This window comes from Papaver somniferum, chromosome 1, assembly GCF_003573695.1.
Source record: "Papaver somniferum cultivar HN1 chromosome 1, ASM357369v1, whole genome shotgun sequence".
In the NCBI taxonomy this organism is placed as follows: Eukaryota; Viridiplantae; Streptophyta; class Magnoliopsida; order Ranunculales; family Papaveraceae; genus Papaver; species Papaver somniferum.
Window position 1 is genome coordinate 68,027,533 of NC_039358.1, and position 25,280 is coordinate 68,052,812.

The 25,280-nt window shown below is 37.5% G+C and overlaps 1 protein-coding gene across 1 annotated transcript; it reads right to left on the reverse strand.

Annotated features, from left to right (window-relative positions):
• Window positions 1-8,811: 8,811 nt before the first annotated feature.
• On the reverse strand, window positions 8,812-24,775 carry LOC113328346. Its single transcript, XM_026575493.1, has 2 exons — window positions 23,750-24,775; window positions 8,812-8,997 (listed from the first exon to the last, which is right to left on the reverse strand). The coding sequence occupies exons 1-2, from the start codon at window positions 24,773-24,775 to the stop codon at window positions 8,812-8,814; spliced, it is 1,212 nt and encodes a 403-aa protein (XP_026431278.1).
• Between the last annotated feature and the right edge of the window lie 505 nt (window positions 24,776-25,280).

The window sequence follows — 25,280 nt, forward strand, 5'->3', positions numbered from 1 at the left end:
GTCGTACATCTCTTGGTCTGTGGATGGAGGCTCAAGAAGTATTTCCGGAATGGACTTCTTGACACGATGTGGTTCAGTGTTGTGAACGTGTCTCTCCTTTGTGCCTTCGACAGATAGAGCAATTCACGTTCGACCAAGGATTGAACTGCCTCTTTGATAGGTTGTTCAGAGAGTGTAAAGGTTCTGATTGGAAGAGGATTCTTATGTACCCCTTCAGTACCTAGTTGAAGCTATTGTGGATTAACCTTCTCTTTGAAATTGTGCTTCAAAATATTGCAGTTGCTTGTTGGATGATTGATGAATCTATGAAGGTGACGGTACCTGGGATTCTCCATTTCTTCTTCAGTTGGCTCTCTCCTGATGAACGACAATTTTATTGCACCATCTTGAACCCAGACTTCCAGTAACTCGATCACTCCTTCATGAGAAGAGATAAGTTTCAGTCTGTCAGACCATTTCCCCGTTCGTTGATGCCGGGTCGAGGTTTGTGCATTTTAGGATTGGTTATCTTTTATTTGTGCCTTGAGAGGATCCTGAGATGTTTGAGAAGCGGTATGATGCTATGTCCCGGCTTTCCTTTCAGCAACAACATTTGTTGAAGGCTGGAGATTGTACTGATTGTTGACTAGGCGTCGTCTGCTTCGAGGTTCCTTGACCTTGCAGACTTTGCCCTTTCTAGTAAAGCAGGTGCAGTAGTCGCTGATCGTTTGGATGCTTCATGAAGTTCTGAGAAAGTTTGGAACTGGAGATTTTCCATCAAGGCTTTATAGACCGGGATCATTCCGTTGATGCATGATGTAGTTTTTACAATGGTAAGAATAGTGGTTCATTCAAAGACTTGTGAAGATTTTGTTTTAGACTTAAATTAAAATAGAAACTCAAATAAATTCTATTTCAAGATTGTTGAGAGCACTGAGACTCAAGATTCCACCATTGACCAATTAAGTGATTTGATCTAATCAATATTCATGCAATTCTTTGCGTTTAAAGTGATTCTAATTTATTGCCTCTAGTAGATTTTTGAAGTAACAACTGTATACATCAAGCATGAAACATCAAAAGTCTTAAACTAAGCATGCTCCATCAAAACGGGTCACAATCATTCAATAAAAATCACTTTTCCAATATTAGTTCCATGCAAATAATCGTAAAAGAAATTGCAAAAATTAATTAAAATAGAAATATACCACTTTTCATAGAACAATGGCTTCCTCCATCATCTCAACTAAGAGGTTTAGCTCCTCATATTAATCACTTGCTCAAAATACATGTTTATAGCCCAAAAGTTGATTAAAAGGATGAAAAGGTCTAAAGCAGTTGAGTTTGTAACAAATATAATTGATACAAAACTCGCTGTTACAGAGAAGCCTTAACAAAGCTGTTACGAAATTTGAATAATTGTTGGAAAAATTGTTACAAAGGCTTTGAATTTGAAAGAATAGGTCACGGATTCTGCGACCTTCTTCTTCTGCTGTTTTCTGGTTCTTCTTCTACCTCTCGCCTGTGTCTCTGCAACTCGACTGATTCTTCTCTGTTGGGTTCTAAACTTCTCATAAGGTTGCGTAACCTTGTTTCTGACTTCTCCCAACCCTTATATACACCTCAGGTCCCTAAATCACTCGAGAACATCCTTGTTTATCCCGTTTTCCTTGCACCAAAAGTATCGGAGTTTTTCTTCTCTGCCCATCTGATTTATGCGGTTTGCGAATCGTAAAATTTCCAAAACCTGAAAGATACGAATCCCAGAAACTAACTCCTTCCTTCTCAGCACCTAACTTTCATAAATATAGCCAAGAAACTTCCACGAATAGCTACTGCCCTGTTTTATCCAAACCGAAGATAAATCACGACTTCATTGAATCTGAGCCACCTAAAATCCCTGTTCTGACTCAGCAAGTGAATCCCAATCCATATCCACGTAAGAAACCTCTCCAACACTTCCCGAAACTTCATAAATTCCGATAATATCTTCACCTTCTCTGTTTCTCTCCAGCACGGATATATAGCCCTATTCGTTCGATCAAAACACCCATACCAGCTCTCTTATGCTCTAACAGGACAAGCCCAACAAAACTCAGCCCTTGAATCTCGTCAAAACTCGCCGAGAAATCCATCTCCAATTCTTCTTCACTCCTGCCATTAATTCCCTCCAAATTCTGAATTTCAAACAAAGAAGATGGTCGCCCCCTATCCAGAGTGGGGGTGCGAATAACATGTGTCCTCTGGGCGCTTTCACCAACTTTTCGAGCCGATTTTTCCAAAAATGTTTATTTGCCAAAAATACCTACACACATAAAACACCATAATAAGTACAAAAATGAGCACTATCAATATATATAATCGAGACAAATCGGACACAAAAATGTGTCCACCAAATACCCCCAAACCTATTATTTGCCAGTCCTCAAGCAAAAATAAAATAAAATCCTAACCCACTGTCGCAGGCATTGTCAGTTGCATTTAGCTTATGCAATAAGCCTTTAAACCCCTAGGTGGCCCTAGTGGCCGAGTTATAGTCTCGGGAGGGTTTACCAGAGGTGTACCCACAAAACCTTTACTCCAGACCCTAGCTATCTAGGCAGAACCTTGGAAGGCACTAAAGAATCTCCTTGGATGGCATACTTATTGACTACAGGAGGAAGTGCCCTGATGCGAAATTCCAATTGTTGTAAACGAGTTTGCACTCAAGCATACTAAAATTCATATATAAGTCACAGAGCTCTACTCAGATAGTTTCTGGACATCATAACCGGAGTCAACCAATCACATGGATAGATTAAGAAGATGGATGTAGAGAAAAACGTAGATGGTTTTGATGTTGACTAAGGTGAACGGTGTTTCCCATATCTGTCTGAAGGCCACTGCCAAAATGAACCTATCCTAATGGACTGAGATACTAGTATGACTAATACCAACACAACTGGCATATACAAGGGAACCAGTGGTCGATAATCCTAACTCTAGGTCAACACAACTGGCATATACAAGGGTTCCAGTGGTCGACTTTAATGAATTTATTCCGGTTGGTCTGATGGTCTGGTCTCAATATATATATATATATATATTGGTATCTCAATCACTCTATTTCACCCTAGCAGTGGTAACAACTTGAATCGTGGGCCCCACCTAATCACTTAGAGAAACATATTTTAAAGAAAACAAAATAAAAACAGAGTGAAAAGGATTCAACGAGATATGGCGAAACTACCATGTTTTTTTTACTAACACCTGAGCTCTGTGCTTTTATGAATAGACTCTTTAGATGTTTCCATCTAATCAGATTGGTTCCTCAACTCCTACAACCAAAATGCTTCCATCCACTTAGATTGATTAGTGTCATCCTTAATAAGCATAAATTTATAGGCTCTGGAGTTTATTTATGCAACTAAAAAGTTTCTCACATACCCCCAAACTTAAATCTAACATTGTCCTCAATGTTCTAAAGATAAAATTAAAAGCATGAACAAGGAGAAACTGTTACCATTTGAAGCAAAAGAGTTAAGGAAAAATATATTACCGTGTTGCAGGAGCATGGGTTACCTCCCAAGAAGTGCTAAGTTTGAATTCTTCAGCCAGGCGTCATGTACCACAAAATGGCTAATTACCCTTTCAAATCGTATATCAATAGTCGAAACAACTGTGGATCATCAAAACCAAATAAAACTGCCACTAACATGAGACAACTGCACAGGATCAGAAAAATGAACAAGTGGAGCACAACCTTATCGAAAGTTTCTTGCAAGACAACTGGATATATCTGGGATGACCAATTGGGCTTCATATGAGTTTCTTGACAAACAGATTCATCCGGATAACGGGTCTCTAATAGCTTAATTTCCTCCTAAACAGTATCAGGGGGATCGAGTAGTGGAGTCTGAAGAGACTCGAGTAATACCTCAAATGTGTTAGGCTCGAGTCCCAAGTTAAGGAAATCTAAGGGGATACTTGACAATTACTAGAACTATCACTACCCCCAAACTTAGGGTAATCACTACTCTCAGACAAACCGCTAACTATTGTCTGGAATTCTGGATCCTCGGAGTATTTAAAATACTCAAAAGCTTCTTCTAGTTCTCTACCCCCAAACTTAGGGTCATCGTTACTCTCAGAAATACCTAACATTATTGCCTGAATTTCTGGGTCTGTCGAGTCCTTAAAATGTTCGAGAGCTTCTTCTAGTTCTAAAGTCTGGTCATCTATATGAGCTAAGAGATTTATCTCATATTCATCCAAAGAATCACCAAATAAAGTGTCGTCCCAATTATCCTGAACTAGATCATGAACTAAAGTGCTAATCATATTCACTTCCTCTAAATCATCAGAAGGTTGTCTAGTGACATTAAATACATTTATTTCAGTAGTTACCAAAGGATATATTCATAAGTCCAGTCCTACAGTTGATAACAGCATTAGACGTGGCTAGAAATGGGCGACCTAAAATCACCGGTATTTGATTTTCTGGGTCAGGGACAGGTTGTGTATCTAGGACTACGAAATCCACAGGATATATAAACTTGTCGACCTCAATAAAAACATCCTCTATCACACCACGAGTAATTTTAACAAACCTATCAGCTAACTGCAGTGTTATCTTGGTAGGTTTCAATTCACCAAGTCCTAGTTGTAAGTACACATGGTATGGAAGTAAGTTCACACTAGCTCCTAAGTCAAGTAAAGCTTTCTCTACCCAGTGTTTTCCTATCGTGCAAGCAATGGTAGGGACACCTGGGTCTTTATACTTAGGAGTTGTGTTGTTCTGAATGATCGAGCTTACATGACTAACTAAAAAGGCTTTTTTAGGGACACTAAGCTTTCGCTTTCGCGTACACATATCTTTAAGGAATTTGGTATAAGCCGGAAGTTTCCTAATTGCTTCTAGTAACGGAAGGTTTATGATAACTTTCTTAAAAACCTCCATTATGTCATTAAAGTTGGATTCATTCTTTGTTGGTACTAATAGTTGTGGAAATGGGGCTCTATACATAAAATAGGGCCTCTCAGGAACCGAATTGTCTTCATCATAGATCTTATCAGTCCCCTCAGCTATGGATGGTCCTGAGGGGTGTACTACAGTATGCTCACTATCGGGCATGGTTACCTGATTGTCTACTACTCTACCACTCCTAAGGGTTCTCATTGAATTCAACTGTTGTGATGGTTTTGCACCTACTTCATGAACTCCTCTAGGATTGGGATTAGTCTGACTAGGGAACCTTCCGTTATCTCTCTCACTTAAGGTCTTAGCTATTTGGCCGACTTGAAGTTCTAACTTAGCAAGGGCCTGAGCATTAGTTTGAAAGTTCTGCTTGGTTTCCTGTTGAAAACTAACATGGCTCTGTGCTAACATTTCCTGAGTTTTTGCTAACATCTTAATAGATTCCTCTAAGCTAGTCGTTTTATTTTCTGGGCCTGAAGAATTCTTAGTGTAACCAAAACCTGGGGGAGCATTAGAATTACTAAACTGACCTTGACTCTGGCCCTTAGACTAAGAAAAGTTCGGATGGTTTCACCAACCAGGATTATAGGTTTCTGAATATGGGTCAATCTTCTGACGGTTATCAAATCTAGTGTTATTATAGAGAGCATTCGCTTGCTCTTCATTATTCTGGCCTTCCCAAAAGGGCTCCAATCTACCACTAGTGTGACCCACTTCTAAAGCTTCTAACCTTTTCGCTATAGCAGCAATTTTGGCATCTGATTCATAGACTCCTTCTACCCTATTAACGTTTCCTCTTCCTAGAAGAATTGTTTTCTGGGGTCCCTTATTATTTTCCTATTGTTGGGTACTTTCGGCGATTTCACTCAAAAATGTCATCGCATCATCAACTGTTTGGTTTTCAAACCCACCTGTACACATAGATTCTACTGTGGTTGTAGTGGAATAATCTAAACCCTCATAAAGGATCTGAACTAACCTAACCTTTTCTAACCCATGATGTGGACATTGTGCTAACAAATCATTGAACCTTTCCAAATACCTATACAAAGATTCTCCCTCATGTTGAGAAAACGTGCAGATTTGCGTCCTAATAGACGATGTTTTGTGCCTAGGGAAAAACTTGTTCAAAAAGGCAGATGTAAGTTGTTCATATGTTTCGATTGACCCGGAAGCCAAACTATATAGCCACGATTTGGCTTTATCTTTCAGGGAAAATGGGAATAACCTAAGTTTCATAGCATCATCATCAAGGTTTCTAATTTTTAGGCTACTGCAAATTTCCTCAAAATCCCTAAGATGGAAATAGGGGTTTTCATTTTCCTTCCCTAAAAAGATTGGGAGCATCTGTAGGGTCCCAGGTATAAGTTCATAATTTTCTTCCGTTTCAGCTAACCTGATACACGAGGGACGAGTAGTCCTAGTCGGATTCAACAGAGCCTTCAAATTTTCCATTTCTGGCTCTATCGGAGTAATAGGGATTCTCTCCTCAGTAAAAGAAGGACGATCAAAATTGGATTTTTCAAAAATCGGACTTTCTAAATTAAGGTGATCGAGATTCTTAGAACTAACAAATCGACCTAGAGGGTCTCTTCTAGGTTCAGGCATACAAAAGAATTTTCTAAATTGGAAAGGGTAAGCAATCACAAATCAAGGCCGACTCAACCAAATCAAACCTATTGATTTCTAGCAAACAAAAAGCATGATGGCTCCACTTAGATTGTTTATAGACCAGCTTCTACTCTTCCAAGAGGCAACTAGGTACAATTTTAGAAAACCTCGTAGGACGATCCGAATAAAGTAAGTCGAAGAGAAGTAGGAGAAGCTCTGAGGAGCTTTGATACCCCCACCTATGTGGCAACGCTTCCCTGGGTTACAAGGCGGCTCTAATCGACTTCCAGTAATCTTCCTAAACTTTGAGCTAGGCTAACAAGATACCCAATAAGATCCTTTTGAACGACTTTCCTATAAGCTCGTTACCTTATTGGGCTCGTTCTAGTAAAAATTTTAAGGCTTAAGTTCGCGTAGGTTACGTGTTCTCAAGGCGGGCAAAAAGAGAACGGTGATGAAATCCGAACCCTTATCTTGTATGGCCAGGCCTTGCCCTTTACTAGAAAAATAAATGTTTGTATTCAGTCCTCAACATATATGCATAAGAAGGAGTCCAGTAACTCGCTGACAGGAGATTCGTGAGTGTTTAGAGGTTTTCCTCCCGTTCTAGACGGGGGATGAATCAGTTGTAGTCGACTCGGGACACTGACTCCTATGTCAGTGTACGAACCCGAGGGGCCGAGACAGTATCGTAACTTTTGTCCTTCCTTGCAAACAGTTTATATTTAAGACCACCCTTCTGTAGGGTTTAAAAATAATGTCCAGAATGTCCAAATGTCCAAAAAGTCCAAAAATAAAAAGAAAATTACAAAAATATTATAAACCCTAATACAGTTTCGAAAAAAAACTAAAAAACTAAATAAAAATAAAATTCTTTGTCTCTTCTCGTTTCTTTTCGCTTTGTCTTTGACTCCAAGTCTTTCGTTAATCACCAATATCTTTGGCTCAGATTTCTTTTCGATCCAATATCCAAACCTGTAACCAAAACACAAATACCCAAGAAAACGTAAAATAGAACAAAAGAATAAAAATCCCTAAAAACCTAAAAACAAATCTAAAAACAAGTCCCCGGCAGTGGCGCCAAAAATTGATGTAGTTTTTACAATGGTAAGAATAGTGGTTCGTTCTAAGACTTGTGAAGATTTTGTTGTAGACTTAAATGAAAATAGAAACTCAAATAAATTCGATTTCAAGATTTTTGAGAGCACTGAGACTCAGGATTCCACCATTGACCAATTAACTGATTTAATCTAATCAATATTCATGCAATTCTTTGCGTTTAAAGTGATTCTAATTTATTGCCTCTAATAGATTTTTGAAGTAACAATTGTATACATCAAGCATGAAACATCAAAAGTCTTAAACTAAGCATGCTCCATCAAAACGGGTCACAATCATTCAATAAAAATCAATTTTCCAATATTAGTTCCATGCAAATAATCGTAAAAGAAATTGCAAAAATTAATTAAAATAGAAATATACCACTTTTCATGGAACAATGGCTTCCTCCGTCGCCTCAGCTAAGGGGTTTATCTCCTCATATTAATCACTTGCTCAAAATACATGTTTATATCCTAAAAGTTGATTAAAAGGATGAAAAGGTCTAAAGCAGTTGAGTTTGTAACAGATATAATTGTTACAAAACTCGCTATTACAGAGAAGCCTTAACAGAGTTGTTACGAAATTTGAATAATTGTTGGAAAATTGTTACAAAGGCTTTGAATTTGAAAGAATAGGCCACGGATTCTGGGACCTTCTTATTCTGTTGTTTTATGGTTCTTCCTCTACCTCTCGCCTGTGTCTCTGCAACTCGACTGATTCTTCTCTGTTGGGTTCTAAACTTCTCCTAAGGTTGCGTAACCTTGTTTCTGACTTCTCCCAACCCTTATATACACCTCAGGTCCCCAAATCACTCGAGAATATCCTTGTTTATCTCGTTTTCCTTGCACCAAAAGTATCGGAGTTTTTCTTCTCTGCCCATCTGATTTACGAGGTTTGTGAATCGTAAAACTTCCAAAAACTGAAAGATACGAATCCCAGAATCTAACTCCTTCCTTACCAGCACCTAACTTCCACAAATATAGCCAAGAAACTTCCACGAATAGCCAGTGCCCTGTTTTATCCAAGCCGAAGATAAATCACGACTTCATTGAATCTGAGCCACCTAAAATCCCTGTTCTGACTCAACAAGTGAATCCCAATCCATATACACGTAAGAAACCTCTCCAATACTTCCCAGAACTTCAGAAATTCCGATAATATCTTCACCTTCTCTGTTTCGCTCCAGCACGGATATATAGCCCTATTCGTTCGATCAAAACACCCATACCAGCTTTCTTATGCTCTAACAGGACAATCCCAACAAAACTCAACCCTTGAATCTCGTCAAAACTCGCCGAGAAATCCATCTCCAATTCTGCTTCGCTCCTGCCATTAATTCCCGCAAAATTCTGAATTTCAAACAAAGAAGATGGTCGCCCCCTATCCAGAGTGGGGTGCGAATAACATGTGTCCTCCGGGCGTTTTTACCAACTTTTCGAGCCGATTTTTCCAAAAATGTTTATTGGGCAAAAATACCTACACACACATAAAACACCATAATAAGTACAAAAATGAGCACTATCAATATATATAATCGAGACAAATCGGACACAAAAATGTGTCCATCAATGCACGAGTTCATCAGTTGTTGTTCAGTGACATTCGGGTCATGACAATCCAAAGATTGCACTCTGAACCTCTTCACATAATTGTTCGGATGTTCATTGTTCTTCTGAGACATTTTTCCTAAATCAGAGTGAGTGATCTACTCTGAGACGAAGAAGTATTTTTTGTAGAAAGCATTAATCATTTCTCCCCAACTAGTGATACTTCCTGGTGCAATGTTGTTGTACCATGTGTATGCTCTGCCTGTCAAAGACTTTGAGAATTCCTTCAAACGGACGACATGGTTGTGCTCATGTTCACCCAGTGATTCCAGAAACTGAGAAACATATTCTCTAGCATTGCATGTTCCATCATAAAGAGTGAACGTTGGAGATGTATAACCTTCTGAAAGAGGAATCATTTGTATCGCAGCAGGGTACGGAGGTTGGTGACGGTGGACAGATGATGTCTTGTCTTTTCCTTGATCTTCTAAAAAGCGCTTCAGGTTCTCTCGAGTGATGAAACTTGCAAGTTCCTTTGCTGGTGGGTCGTTTGCAGCATTGCGGACTTCTTCATCATCTACAACATGGATTGGAGAGATTTCAGTGGTTGAAGATGTTTCTTTAGCTTTTCCTTTCTCGTGTTGAGGCTGAGTTTGTTCAGACGCAAGCTTGTCCGCGAGAGTTTTGAGATAAGCACACAACTTTTTCTGCGTTGTAGCCATTTCAGTCTGAACCTTCATGAGATCAACTATGGTAGGCTGACTTCCTCTGGTTTCTTCAGGAGATTCGCTAGGAGGTGGATTGTTGATACTGCCAGTAGCATTGCTTGCAGTATTGATATGAGCGATCACTGGAGCACCAATCATATGAGTAGTAGTAACATGTGGCATGAAATTTCTGGCCGGAGGAGTGGTGTTAGCGGTACCACTAGAGCCTACAATGTTGAGAGGAGTAGTACTTGCAGTGGCAGTACCACTAGAACTTGCAATGTTAGAGTTGAGTGTTGAACCCAAATTGGTAACTGAACTAGACATAAGACCGACCATCTTGATTATATTTCAATAGAGAGATTAATCTCCTACTGTGGTCGCCAATATGTAGATGGGGAAAAACGATTCGCTGGTTTTTACGGAATTGAGGAAACGACCATACGGAGGAAACTCCTTGAACCGAGCAAAATGCCTAACCTCACACAGATGCACTGCAAGAAGGGAGTTCTTTAAGTTCGAGAGATCAATCTGTAGGACTCCGGCCTAAACAAATACAATGGCCGTTCCAGAGTCAATTCGGCACAAGAGAGGATGGGTCGATCTGTAGGAGGGAAGCTGAGAAATGTGTGAGATCAATGGTGATCGAAGATTATGGGTGTGTTGTGTATTCTGTGAAGAAATAAAATAAGCTCTGATTGATTTTTTTCTCTGTTGAGAGTAATTTCTCAGACGTTGAGTTGTTAATCTCGTGTTGTCTGCTTGACGAAAGATTGTCCCTTGTTTTCAATCATGATTCAGAGACTTATTTATATTGCTAGAATTGTAAACACCTTGATCCCATGAAGTGTGACATTTGCTGGAGTCAAAGAGTGGGGAAGTGGAAATCGTGTTAAAACCAGTTGCTCATCGTGCGGAGACTTGGTTAATTTTCTACCCACTACTTTGTTAACTCCTTCAACTGATTGCACGACTTGCTCACATTCTCATCGTGTGTATGAACACACATGTCATAGACCGCCAGAACAAAACCCTAGTTAATATCCCCCCATGTAACACCATTGATGTCTCGTGATTGTGGAGTCTGCAAGGCAGACGTGTATTTAGTTAGTCAGTTGCTGACTTTATGGGACGATGATTCCTGAGTCGAACGTGATTTGTAAATGTTCTGAGACTCATGAATTGAACGTGTTTGTTGAGACAGAAGTATAATTTTCGAATAAATGTTGATAGTTAAGGTGCGCAAATATTGCTCATGGATCGTTGAATATTGATAGTTGAACCAATACTCCTTAGTCTGAGCAAATATTGCTCATTTGAGCAAGTGTTGATCGTTTGATGAATTATTGGTAGCATGACCAAATAAAATATTATTTAAATATACTGGCAACTGAACCAAGTATAATTAATAAAATGTTGATCATGGGATCGTCGTAAAATTATTAGTGTTTGAATATGCTCAGAATTACGTTTTTGTAGAGCTTTGGATTCGAAACCCTAATTTTGATCAATTGCTGATCAGTTGATGATTTATTGAAAATCAACCATGGAATGAACTAGGGACCGACTATATGGGATGATGGATCGACCATGTAGCGCCCAGATGCTCGAGTGAACAAAATACCAAAGTCTCTTGAAGACCAGTTGGCGAAAAAGATGATTAAATGATGGTTTAATCATTTATTCAAACAATGTACGTCTAAACCTTAGGTGATAAATTATGAAGATATGAAGGACCGACCAAGGGGTCATGAAAACCGGCCATGGTTGGTCATGAGATCGACTGACGATCATTTTATGAAGTTCCAAATTGTTTGGAAGAGTTTGAACCTAATATGAACAAATTAGGTCAAATGATGAAAAGATGTGGGACCGGCCTCTTGCAAGCCAAAGAGCCAACCTTGGTCGGTCAAGGTAGTATGATCGCGTCACCAAAGTTTTCGTGTCTCAGTCCTGAGGGTTTTGATATTTTCTGATGTGCGTTTGAGCAATCATTTGGGAAAATACGAAGAAATCAGGGATTTTTACTGAAACTGAGGAAACTTCATGAGATGAAGGAAAAATAATAATAAAATGAAGGAATCATGAAGTGCGGGACCGGCTATGGCCAAGGCATGGCCGACCGGCCAATGAGCCCGTCCCATAGCATTTTCCTAATTTTATTATATTTTTTCATGATTTTATGGAAATATCATAAAACCAAGGAGTTTGTTGAAACTAAAGAGTTTTGTTGAAATCAAGGAGTTTCCATGAGATGAAGGAAACAAATAATATTAATAATAATAAAATAAGGGTGTTTGGGACCGGCTTGGGCATGCTCGTCCGAGTGGGGCTCGGTCCTGTGAGTTTTCCCTAATTTTATGTATTATTTCATGATTTGAAGGAAAGATCATGAAATCAAGGAATTTCATGGGATGAAGGAAACATAAAAATAATAATAAAAAAATAAGGGGCGTATGGGACCGGCTAGGGCATGACCGGCCGGCTAGGGCCCGGTCCCACGAGTTTCCCTAATTTAATATTATTTTTCATTACTTGAAGGAAATATCATGAAATTAAGGAGTTTTCATGAGATGAGGGAAATAATAATAATAAAATAATGAGGAATCATGAGGTGTGGGACCGGACACGACTAGAGCATAGCTGGACGGCTAGTAGACACAGTCCCACGACCCCTTTCCCAATTTTATATTATCTCCTTGATGCGAAGGAAACACCATGAAACTGAGGAGTTTCCTTAAAACGAAGGATGTTTGTTCAAATGAAGGGAATTTTCATGAGATCAAGGAAAATAATAAAAATATGATAAAATATAAAACTGGGCATGGGACTGGCCACGACACGACCGGTCCGGCCGGTGGGCCCAGTCCCCCAGCGCCTTGATTAATATTTTATTATTCATTATTTTCTTCCTATTTTTGCATAGGTTCATCGTTCCTTCGTGTTTTGGAATGCTCGTTCGTGCATTCAGGTGTTCGTTAGTGCATTATTGCTGAGTACACTTGCACCATTTTGGTCGGGGCTTACTCGATAGTGGCTCAGATGCCCGTACGTTGAATATTTATCATTAACCCATGGAATTCTGCTGGGAAGAACCACGAATTTAAGTAATGAAATATTATGAAGAACGTGGAATGTTTCCGAATATTCAGTTAATGAATTTAAGGACTAGAAACAATTTATTGATGGCTCTATACTAGCAGGCAGGCTGTCTAGGAGCATTAATTATTAGAGGATTGGGTGATATGAGCTAGTTGAAGCATCATATTTATTATGTATAGTATAGTCAGGGAAAACACGTTGTTGCATCCTGAAGACGTTATCGCTCTATACTAGCAGGCAAGTTGTTTAGGAGCCGTCCAATCATAATGATTCTATACACATGTCTTTTATATAGTCAGGGAAAACATTGTTACATCCTGAAGACGTTATTGCTCTATACTAGCAGGAAAGCTGTCTAGGAGCCGTCCAATCGTTCGATTATATATAAAAGTAATTACTGAAATTGCTCAGTATTCATGAGATATGTCGTTGCCTCAGTTGAGAGACTGCATTTCACGTATGCTCTGAGAGATATTATACTAAGTCAGAGATTCTTGTGGCATGAGCTTTCATGCTTCAATGAGAGACATGAGCCTCAATACTCATCTGATTGTTGGATCAGGAGTATGTACGATTATGGTTTTACGATTTTACCCTTTGTCGAAAATCCACCATCTACACTTCCGTGAACTTAAGTCCGCGAACCCAGTCCGCGAACTTGAGTAGGTTATATCTAAAATCGGTTGTTCTTGAACTCATGTTTATATAAACTAAGGAATGCTTTTGCAAATCGTGGCGATAAAGTTCATGAACCGATTCGAGTGAATCAATCCGTTTTTGCTTCGATTGTGTCTTGTGTAGTTACATAAGATCTAATCAATTGAACAACTCTCTAACTAGTTCATTTGAGTCATTTGAACTAGTTATGGTGAAGACGAATATGGTTGATATGAAAGTGATCATATGGCTAACCATTTGGTTAACTATTGTTGAACCAACAAATGTACAAGCTTGGGTACGGTTACACAAGCCTAGAAACGTGCATTTTATTTGTGTGTAACAAGCTAGTTTTCGATCTAACTGTTGAAAGATATTAGCTTGAATCTAATCAGGTTTTCATTTTATTTGGTTGCAAACCCTGATTTGAAAGACTATATAAGGGAGAACTCTAGCAACTGGGAAACCTAATCACCACACCTTTTATGTGATAATAGTTGTGCTAAGCTAGAGTTGATTCTCCTTTAACCTTTGGTTTCTTCTTCTAAACCAGGTTAACGACTTAAAGACTTCATTGGGATTGTGAAGCCAGACTGATACTACTTTCTCGTAGTCGTGTGATCTGATCTTGATGTTTCTATGTACGAGTACAATTGTAATAATTGGCTTGAGATTGATATCTCCGATAGGCAAGATATAAAAGAAATCACAAATACTTCGTCTCATCGTTTGTGATTCCACAATATATTTTTTCGCTGCGTGGGTTAAGATTATTGTGAGGTGATTGATAATACTAGGCTGTTCTTCGGGAATATAAGTCTGGTTTATTAATTGGTTCCTGTTCACCTTGATTTATCAAAAGACGGAACGAAACTCGTAGGTATATTTGTGGGAGACGAATTTATCTATTACCGTAGACTTTTCTGTGTGAAACAGATTTGTTTATTAAAGTCTTCGACGTTGGGTCGTAGCAACTCTTGGTTGTAGGTGAGATCATCTAAGGGAATCAAGTATGTAGTATCCTGTTGGGATCAGAGACGTGGGAGCATGAATATACCTTGGATTAGTGTGAGATTGATTGGGGTTCAACTACAGTCCATACCGAAGTTAATTTGGAGTAGGCTAGTGTCTGTAGCGGCTTAATACAGTGTGTGTTCAATCTGGACTAGGTCCCGGGGTTTTTCTGCATTTGCGGTCTCGTTAATAAAATTCTGGTGTCTGTGTTATTTCTTTTCCGAATTATATTTTGTTATATAATTGAAATATCACAGGTTGTGCGTTGTTCAATCAATTAGAATATCCGACCTTTTGGTTGTTGATTTAAATTGATTGACACTTGGATATTGGTCTTAGGTACCATCCAAGTTATCTCTCTAGTATTTGATAAAGACTCGCAGATTTCTATTTGCTTGAGTATATATCAAATCGAGAGATTGAGATATAACCTCTTTGATATACTTTTTATCTGGATTGAGTCTGACTGTCTAGTTGATCTCTAAAAAGTATATTGGAATTTGTCCATACAAATTGTTAAGCGAATATTGGGTGTGGTTGTTGTACCCCCACTTTTTCAATTGGTATCAGAGCTGACAAACACGATTAAGACCTTACAAGTCTGTGTTTGTAGCGATCTGACTCTATGGACAGAGGTGCAATCTCAATTAACGTACCACCAGTCTTCGATGTCTCTAATTACTTATGGTGGAAAATTGCTATGTGATATTTTCTTGAAGCACGTGATTTTCAATCATGGGTGTATGTTGTTAATGGATATAATGCTCCCGTCGTGGCAGTTGGAGATGCAAACGTTCCCAAGCCTATTGGTGAATACACCCCTGCCGAGATAAATGTTGCAAAGAAAATTTCCGACGGTTTGAATGCCATTATACACCATTACCCCAAATCTTCAGCACCATGTGTCAAATTGCACAAGGTCTAAAGATGCGTGGGATATCTTAGAAACCGTATTCGAAGGTAACTCCAGTGAAAAGGAAGCTAGGCTTCAAAACCTTAATTCCGATTGGGAAAACCTTCGTATGGAAGATGAAAAACATTTGATGAGTTTAAGCATAATGTGTATGAAATTGTTAATGCATCTTTTGCATTGGGTAAGACTATTCCTGAAAAGGACATTGTGATAAAATTCTCAGATCGCTGCCATCTAGATACGACTCTAAGAAGCATGCCATCGTTGAGGGTAATAACCTTGATAATCTCTCCAGAAATACGCTGGTTGGGAAACTTAAGATCTTTGATCACGAACATTCATTCAAAACTAAGGATGTTGCATTCAAAGCACAAAAGGACCCTAAATTACTTGATAAGAGTAAAAAGTGTATATCTCTGAAGATGATCACTCTGAGATTCATCAGATGAAGATCTTGACAAGTCAGTCTCGATGATCACAAGACAGTTTAGGGATCTTCTGTTGAAGAGAAGTAAACGGTTCTCCAGAGATAAGCCTAAAGCATCAGTTAAACCTCATAATCGTATTCATTCTAAAAACAGGAAACAGATGAAACTGATGATGAGGATATTCCTCAGTGCTTTAAGTGTAAGGGATTTGGTCATTTTGTAAATGAGTGCCCAAATCATAGAAAATACACCGGGAACAAAGGTCTTGCTGCAACTCTTGATGAAATTTCTGACAACTATGATTCCAATGAAGACGAGAAATCAAGTGTTGCACTTCTTGGTGAAAATATTGATTTTGATAACTGTAGCAATACATACATCAATCTCAATATTCTTTCAGAAGAAAACCCAACTAATGTGGAAGAAAAAAATGACCAATTTCTTGGAAACTCTGTTTGTAATGTTTCAGGTTCCACCATGTGTCTAGCCGCGTGCACATCTCAGAAGCCCGACTTTTATCCTAGTTTGACGTACTCGTATTGTTCTCTAAAGGGTCATGAACTTTCAAGGTGTTACAAGTACAAACACCAATTGAGGCACGTCAACAAACTTCAACGAAGAGCAAATCAATTAGCAAATAAGCTTAAACTTGCTCCGAAGACCGCTGAGGTATGTAGGATTTTATCTTCGTCTAAGAAGTTAGTTTCCAAGGATAAACCAAGACCATTAGAGAAGAAAGTATGGTCGAGTCGTTTTGATAGACAGAGGTTTGTGGATTCCTCTCAAGAGGAAAATGGTGGACAAATTGTTATTCACCACAACGCAACTTGATTGTGTTGTTTTGGAAATCTTGTCTCATGTGCCTGATCAAAAGAGACAATGATTTTGTACTTCTCAGGCTTTAAGAAAAGTTTTCTTTCTTCTTTTCTTAGTTTTTGTTCTTCCCTGTCTATCAACAAAGGAGGGTTATTATCGACAATTCTACTCTTTATAGGGTTGTGAGTTGGACGTGTACGAACCTGTTTAAAGGTTTCGAAACCTTACATTCTTTTTCCTTCCTCAAAACCTCTTTTTTATCTCAAGACTACTTGTTGTGTTCAATTTGTGACTTCCTCTCACAAACTCATTCGTATGGATACTCCAAGCTTGATGTCTTCTGATGGAAAATATGTTAATGTGATTGTTAAGCCATCAATCATGAAGTAAAAAGAGATATCTCCGTTACCTCCTACCTTGAAAAGAAAAAGAAAGAATGTGAGGAAGCCAAGAGCCGTTCCTTAAAACTCTCAAAAGTTTTCTGGTGTTCTTGAAGAGTTGAAGGAGATGCGAAAGGAAATTCAACAAATAAAAGCTTTTGTGTATAAGATTCATGGAAATTCAGAAGGCCCTGGTTCGACAACATCATCCGAGAAGGTTTATTGATATAAACTCCTACCTTAATGAACCTTATGTCCCAATGGTTGTTGACGACAAGGAGTTCGGGGACGATAAAGAATTCTTTAAATGTCTTATTGCCTAGTAAATCTTCTTCTTTTTTTTATTTTTTTATTAGAAGAATAACTAGAGTTTGGAATAGCCATTATTGTGTTTACACATAGCTATGTCCAATGTTTTCATCTTCATGTTTTTAGATTTATTGGTTTAAATTCTAAACTTGTTTGGAAGATGATTTTTGCAGTATTAATCTTTATGGTTGTATATATTGCAAATTTATTATGGGATATGTGTATTTATGTCTGTAAACTATGATTGTCCCATACCTTGTCAAAAGTAAAGTCTTTCATATGTCGATATGCATGTATTGATAAAAGAATGAATAGACTTTTGACAAATACAAAAGTTAAGCCTATTATGTCAATTATTGATGGAAGATAGGTTAAAATCTTTTGTTTGCAAGGATTATTTCTATTGAATGTCGTTATGCGAATAGTGATGGAAAATAGAATGAATCCTTGTGTATTCCGCAGTATTTATCTTCCATGATCCATATTTTATGTATTACTGTGAGGCTCCGTAAAGTGTCTTATGTTGAGCATTGAACGACCAAGTTGATTATTTTTAAGATTAGCTAGGTTATTGTTCCGTGAGGTACTCTATATCGAGCATATTCAACTAAATTAATCATCTTGTTTGGTTATTCATTTGTTGCTCCGTAAGTTTTCTTATGTCGAGCATGACCAATTAAATTGATTACTTTTGTGGTTATTTTGGTTGTGTATCTCGATTAAATTAATTATGGGTTCTCTTGTGATTAATTTAATTGTATGTTTTTAAGTCTCCATAAGTTCACTTATGTTGAGCATTTGTCGATTAAATTAATCATGGGTTCTCTTATGGTTAGTTTAATTGAATATTTTTGGATTCAAATTCATACTTGTATGTGATTTTTTATGTCCAATGAAATCCTTCTTTTCTTTCGAAATTAAGGTCGCTCTTGTTGTTCCTTCAGGAATGACATTTTATGGGGGAGAGATCTTAATTGAACTTGTGCTTAATTGCCAAATCTTTGTGGGGAGTGCGGCTGTGGAATATTATAGGGCTTAACTTGTATCTTTACAAACTCCTTGATGAATGCATTTAGCTTCGGCTTTATGATTGCATCTAAATAAGATGATATATTTTTGCTTTCTTTTGGTCAAGAAATGTCTCTTTCGGAAATTTCATTAGGATCCCGTTCTTGTACCTTGGCCAATTTTATTGACAAAAAGGGGGAGAATTAATATGTAGTTCACACTACAAATACATATGGTTTTCGGATCATTATGTAAGGGGGAGTGGTTTCCATGTGAGATGGAGTATTGACTAAGGGGGAGTGATACATATCACCATAGTATTGTTGTTGAAGTTGTGATACAATTGGAGTTTGACGCTGTGTAATGATACTATGACACTATATAACGATGATTGAGAAATCTTGTTTTCTCGTTGTTATAGCTATGGATTTTCAACAACGATGATGCTGAACTTACAACCTTTGGGATCATTGGAGTACTTGGAAGTGACGAAGATTTCAAGTAATGTTGAAGATTAGGCGTATGGAATAGGAGCTACAAAAGTTAATTTATTTATTGTATTCCATATGTATTGATAGTTTTTTCACTAAAATTAACAAAGGGGGAGATTGTTAGAGCATTGCTCGGTCAAACTCGCATGCGTTGCTATCTCAAGCATGTTTGTCAATGTTAGTGATCAAAACTATAAGTCTTGATTTCTAGTCTACTATAGCTAAGGTCTCGGACTAGGATATAAAGTGTAGTTGAGCTCAAGAACTCCATGGAAATCATCATACAAGACGAAGGACCACTCAAGGAATCAGTGGATCTTCACCGACTAAAAGGTATGTGGAGACGTGAACTTGTCTATCACTCAAAAGTCTATTTATCTCCTATCTTGAGACAAAAGTCGTTTTGTTATATAGACTTAGATTATACACATTTGCTATTTCGAGCCGAGCTTAACTCTCCTATCTATTTCTCGAAATATGTGTTGGTAAGCTTTCGCTTTAGTCAAATTCATCTTTACCTAGTGACGAATGTCATGTTATGTTTCAATCACTTTGAAAATTGCTCTGACGAAAAATGGTATGTGAATAACGACTATATAACGTTCTCTGAGAATGTTTCAATGATTAAAATGAGAGTTTAGATTACATATCCATTGGTAGGATATACGCATTGTTGTGGAAACACATATATGTATAAGTCCTTATTCCTTGAACCAAAGTTTGCGAACTTTTTTGATCAAGAGAAACGGAATGTGGCGTGAGCCAAGTCCGCGAACTCAGTCTGCGAACTGGCGGAAGTTCCCGACCCGAGAATTTCTGCTGGAGTTTTTGAACTCCTTCCGTGAGCTTAAGTCCGCGATCCCAGTCCGCGAACTTGAGAAGGTTATATCTAAAATCGGTTGTTCTTGAACTCATGTTTATATAAACTAAGGAATGCTTTTGCAAACTGTGGCTATAAAGTTCATGAACCTATTCGAGTGAATCAAACCGTTTTTTCTTCGATTGTGCCTTGTGTAGTTACATAAGATTTAAGCAATTGAACAACTCTCTAACTAGTTCATTTGAGTCACTTGAACTAGTTATGGTGAAGAAGAATATGGTTGATATGAAAGTGATCATATGGCTAACCATTTGGTTAACTATTGCTGAACCAACAAATGTACAAGTTTGGGTACGGTTACACAAGCCTAGAAACGTGCATTTCATTTGTGTGTAATAAGCTAGTTTTCGATCTAACGGTTGAAAGATATTATCTTGAATCTAAATAAGGTTTTTATCTAACGGTGAATATGAATGCTTTGTTACCAAGCTAACATTGATTGCAAATCCTGATTTGAAAGACTATATAAGGGAGAACTCTAGCAACTGGGAAAACTAATCCCCACACCTTATGTGTGATACTAGTTGTGCTAAGCTAGATTCAATTCTCCGTTAACCTTTGGTTTCTTCTTCTAAACCAGGTTAACAACTTAAAGACTTCATTGGGATTGTGAATCCAGACCGATAGTACTTTCTCGTAGTTGTGTGATCTGATCTTGCTGTTTCTATCGTACGAGTACAATTGTAATAATTGGCTTGAGATTGATATCTCCGATAGGCAAGATATAAAAAAAAAAATCACAAACACTTCTTCTCATCGTTTGTGATTCCACAATATCTTTTTTTCGCTGCGTCGATTAAGATTATTATGAGGTGATTGACAATACTAGGTTGTTCTTCGGGAATATAAGTCCGGTTTATCAATTGGTTCATGTTCAACTTGATTAATCAAAAGACGGAACAAAACTCGTAGGTATATTCATGGGAGACGAATTTATCTATTACCGTAGACTTTTCTGTGTGATACAGATTTGTTTATTATAGTCTTCGACTTTGGGTCATAGCAACTCTTGGTTGTGGGTGAGATCAGCAGCTAAGGGAATCAAGTACGTAGTATTCTGCTGGGATCAGAGACGTAGGAGCATAACTGTACCTTGGATCAGTGTGAGATTTATTGGGGTTCAACTACAGTCCAGACCGAAGTTAATTTGGAGTAGGCTAGTGTCTGTAGCGGCTTAATACAGTGTGTGTTCAATCTGGACTAGGTCCCGGGGTTTTTCTGCATTTGCGATTTCCTCGTTAGCAAAATTTCTGGTGTCTGTGTTATTTCTATTCCGCATTACATTTTTTTATATAATTGAAATATCACAGGTTGTGCGTTTGTATAGATCAATTGTGAAATCCAACCTTTGGTTGTTGATTGGAAATTGATTGATCCTTGGATATTGGTCTTTGGTACCATCCAAGTTTATTATCCTTGTATTTGATAAAGACTCACAGTTTTCTATTTGCTTGAGTAAAATCAAATCAAGAAAGAGATATTAACTCCTCGATATACTTTTCTCTAGATTGATTCTGACTGTCTAGTTGATTCTCTAGAAAGTATATTGGAGTTAGTCCATACAGATTGCTAACAAAATATTGGATGTGGTTGTTAGACCCCAGCTTTTTCATTAAGTACCCGGAATAAGTTTGTTTTCAATTCACAAACTCCAGCAGAAATTCTCGGGATTAGAACCTCCGACAGTACGCGGACTCTAGTTCCGGTTTTCCTGACCAGCAAAGTACGCATACTTTGGTTCAAGGAATAAGGACTTATACATGTATGAGTTACCACACAATGCTTATATCTAACCATGGTTATATAATCTAAACTCTCATTTCAATCATTGAAACATTCTTAGAGGACGTTATATAGTTGTTATTCACAAACCATTTTTCGTCAAAGCCATTTTCAAGTGATTGAAACTTAGCATGACTTTCGTCACTAGTAAAGATGAACTTGGCCAAAGAGAAATCTTACCAACACATATTTCGAGAAATAGATAAGCGAGATAAACTCGGCTCGAAATAGCAAATGTGTATAATCAAAGTCTATATAGCAAAACGACTTTTGTCTCAAGATAGGAGATAGAGTAGATAGACTTTTGAGTGATAGATAATTTCAAGTCTCCACATACCTTTTAGTCGATGAAGTTCCACCAGTTCCTTGAGTAGTTCTTCGTCTTTGTATGATGATCGCCATGGAGTCATGAGCTCAACTGCACTTTCTATCCTAGTCCGAGACTTAGCTAATAGTAGACTAGAAATCAAGACTTATAGTTCTGATCACTAACATTGAGAAACATGCTTGAGATAGCAACACATGCGAGTTCGACCGAGCAGTGCTCTAACGATCTCCCCCTTTGTCAATTTTAGTGACAAAACTATCAATACATATGGAATACAAAAATAGATAAATAAACTTTTGTAGATTCTCTTCCACATGCCTGATCTTCTTGGTTCTTCAACATTACTCGAAATCTTCGTCACTTCCAAGTACTCCAATGATCCCAAAGGTTGTAAGTTTAGTATCACCGTTGTTGAAAATCCGTAGTCACAACAATGAGAAAACAAGAATTCTCAATCACTGTATACAATGTCATAGTATTATTATACAACATCAAAGTTCAATTTTATCAAAACTTCGACAACAATACTATGGTGATATGTATCACTCCCCCTTAGTCAATACTCCATCTCACATGGAAACCACTCCCCCTTAAATAATGATCCGAAAACCATATGTATTTGTAGTGTGAACTACACAATAATTCTCCCCCTTTTTGTCAATAAAATTGGCAAAGGTACGAAAACTAGTGGGATCCTAATGAAATTTCCATAGAGACATTTCACGACCAAAAGAAAGTATATATCAACTTTTTATATGTGATCATATAGCCGAAGTTGAATGCTTTCATCAAGGAGTTTATAAAGAGACAAGATAACCCCTATAATATTCCACAGCGGCACTCCCCACAAAGATTTGGCAATTAAGCACAAGTTCAATTAAGAACTCTCCCCCATAAAATGTCATTCCCGAAAGAACAACAAGAGCGACCTTACTTTCACAAGAAAAGAAGGATTTCTTTGGACATAACAAATCACATACAAATATGAATTTGAATCCAAAAATACTCAATTAAATTAACCACAAGAAAATCCATGATTAATTCAATCGGGATACACAACTAAATTACCACAAGAGTGTGATCAATTCAATTGGTCATGCTCGACATAAGAGAACTTACGGAGCCGCACATTATATACATAAAATATGGATCAGGGAAGGTCAATACTGCAGAATAGACAAGGATTCATTCTATTTTCTATCACTATTTGCACAATGACATATAATAGACATAATCCTCGTAAACAAAAGTTCATCCTATCTTCCATCAATACTTGCATATTTTTTTTAAATCATGAAATTTTATTACTAAAAGGATCAAAAAAATTACAAAAATTTAAAGGCTCTGAAATCATCAAGGCACAAGCCCAACTAAAGACAGCCCATTAGTTGAGCCCAAATAAGAAAATTGTTAAACAAAGAAAAATACAACACAGCTCAGAGCTAAATGCTACATCATAAAGTCATTCAAGCACAGAACCTGAAGTACATACCATCTTCCCTTTCCAGCTGATTCAGAAAACTTGGCTTTTCTTCATAATATACCATTGTCCCTCTTGTAAGAAGTACTCCCCTTTTGGCCATCTTATCAGCAGAGAAATTAATTTCTCTATATTAATGAATGAAATTAATTTCTGTGATATTCCTTATAATATTATTCCATATATTCATCACAATCCAGGGTACCTTTTCATTGCAGAAAGTTAGTAAAACTGCTTTAGAGTCAAGGCTGAAACATACCTTTTGATATCCTTTCTTCACAGCCCATTCACCAACAACTATTAAGGCCATTACTTCTGCCAAATAGTTTGTTGCAACTCCGAAACCTCCAGAAGCTGCTCCCAAACATTCTCCAGTATCATTCCTTGCCACAAAGCCTAGACTTGCATTCCCAGGTTTGCCTTTTGATGCACCATCACAACATATCAACACTTGTCCTCTTGTAGGTAGCTTGAAGTAACATTGTTTTACAACTGTCATTTTTGTAGCAATTCCTATAATTCCAAAATGAAGTAAAACCTGCAGATCATACATGTTGCTCCATTTTGATCCTTTCAATCTCATACCACATTCCTTTGTGTAAGACAATATACCATGTGTGGTTTTTTCAAATTTAGGTGTTTCATTCTCATAAATCTTCTTATTTCTTGTATGACAGAGTTCCACCATCACCTTGAATGCACTATCATACCAAATTTCATGTATTGCTTTACTTTTGCCTTTAGCAAATTTCAACACTTCTTCAAATGATGAAGGATTAAGGAAGCTAAAAATACCTCCCATCCAGTGCCATATTTTGATGTTGAATGAACATTCCCACAGTATGTGATTCATTTTATCATGTGCATTTCCACATAGATAACCCTTTGATACAGTTAGAAATCCCTTCTTCCTTACAGCTTCTTCAGTGGCACAAGCTCCTCTTACGATCTTCCATGCATTAGCAGATGTATAAGGATGTACACTGGAATCCCAAACTTGCTTTGTCCAAGCCAAAGCTGGATATTTGTTTCTTATTTGCTGTGCTGCACTAGAAACAGAAATCTGTCCATTTAAATCTTTCTCCCATATCAGTTTGTCAGGGCCTTCACCAATGGCTGGAATTTCATTCTTCTCAAAGAAGTTGAACATTTGTGCTGGAATTTGCCATACACCATCCACAATTAGGTCTGCAACTTTTAAGTTTTTGTTCCTTTGAACAAATTGGTCTTCTGCATGTCTCTCAATAAGAGCATAATCATTGATCCATTTATCATAATCTTGCATAATGACATAATAGGCTTAAAACCTTTGTAATGTCAAAAGTTCATTCATTCTTTTATCAATACATGCATATCGACATACGAAAGACTTAAGTTTGACAAAGTATGGGACAATAATAGTTCACGGACGCAAACACACATATCCCGTAACAAATTTGCAATATATGAAACCATAAAGATTAATACTGCAAAAATCATCTTCCAAACAACTTTTTAAAATTTAAACAAATAAACCTAAAAACATGAAGATGAAAACGTTGGACATAGCTATGTGTAATCACAATAATGGCTATTCCAAACTCTAGTTATTCTTACTAAAAACACAAGAATAAAATTCTCATAAGAAGATTTATTAGGTATCAAGACAAACTCATAATGCACATATAAGATGATTTGTCCTTAGAGGGTAGAATCAATCTTTTTCGCCCTGATTTATACCAAGAATAGCTACCAAAGGCGTATAAAAAAAATTTCTTAACAAAGATGAACATACAAAGTCATTAACGACC

Bases quoted from the DNA above. Each gene is read 5' to 3' on its own strand.
- LOC113328346 (XM_026575493.1), bottom strand. From the start codon at position 24,775: ATGCAAGATTATGATAAATGGATCAATGATTATGCTCTTATTGAGAGA. The intron at 8,998-23,749 runs GTATGTTTCAGC...TTTGAAATTCAG, and splicing joins TGAAGAAAGGATATCAAAAG to AATTTTGCGGGAATTAATGG.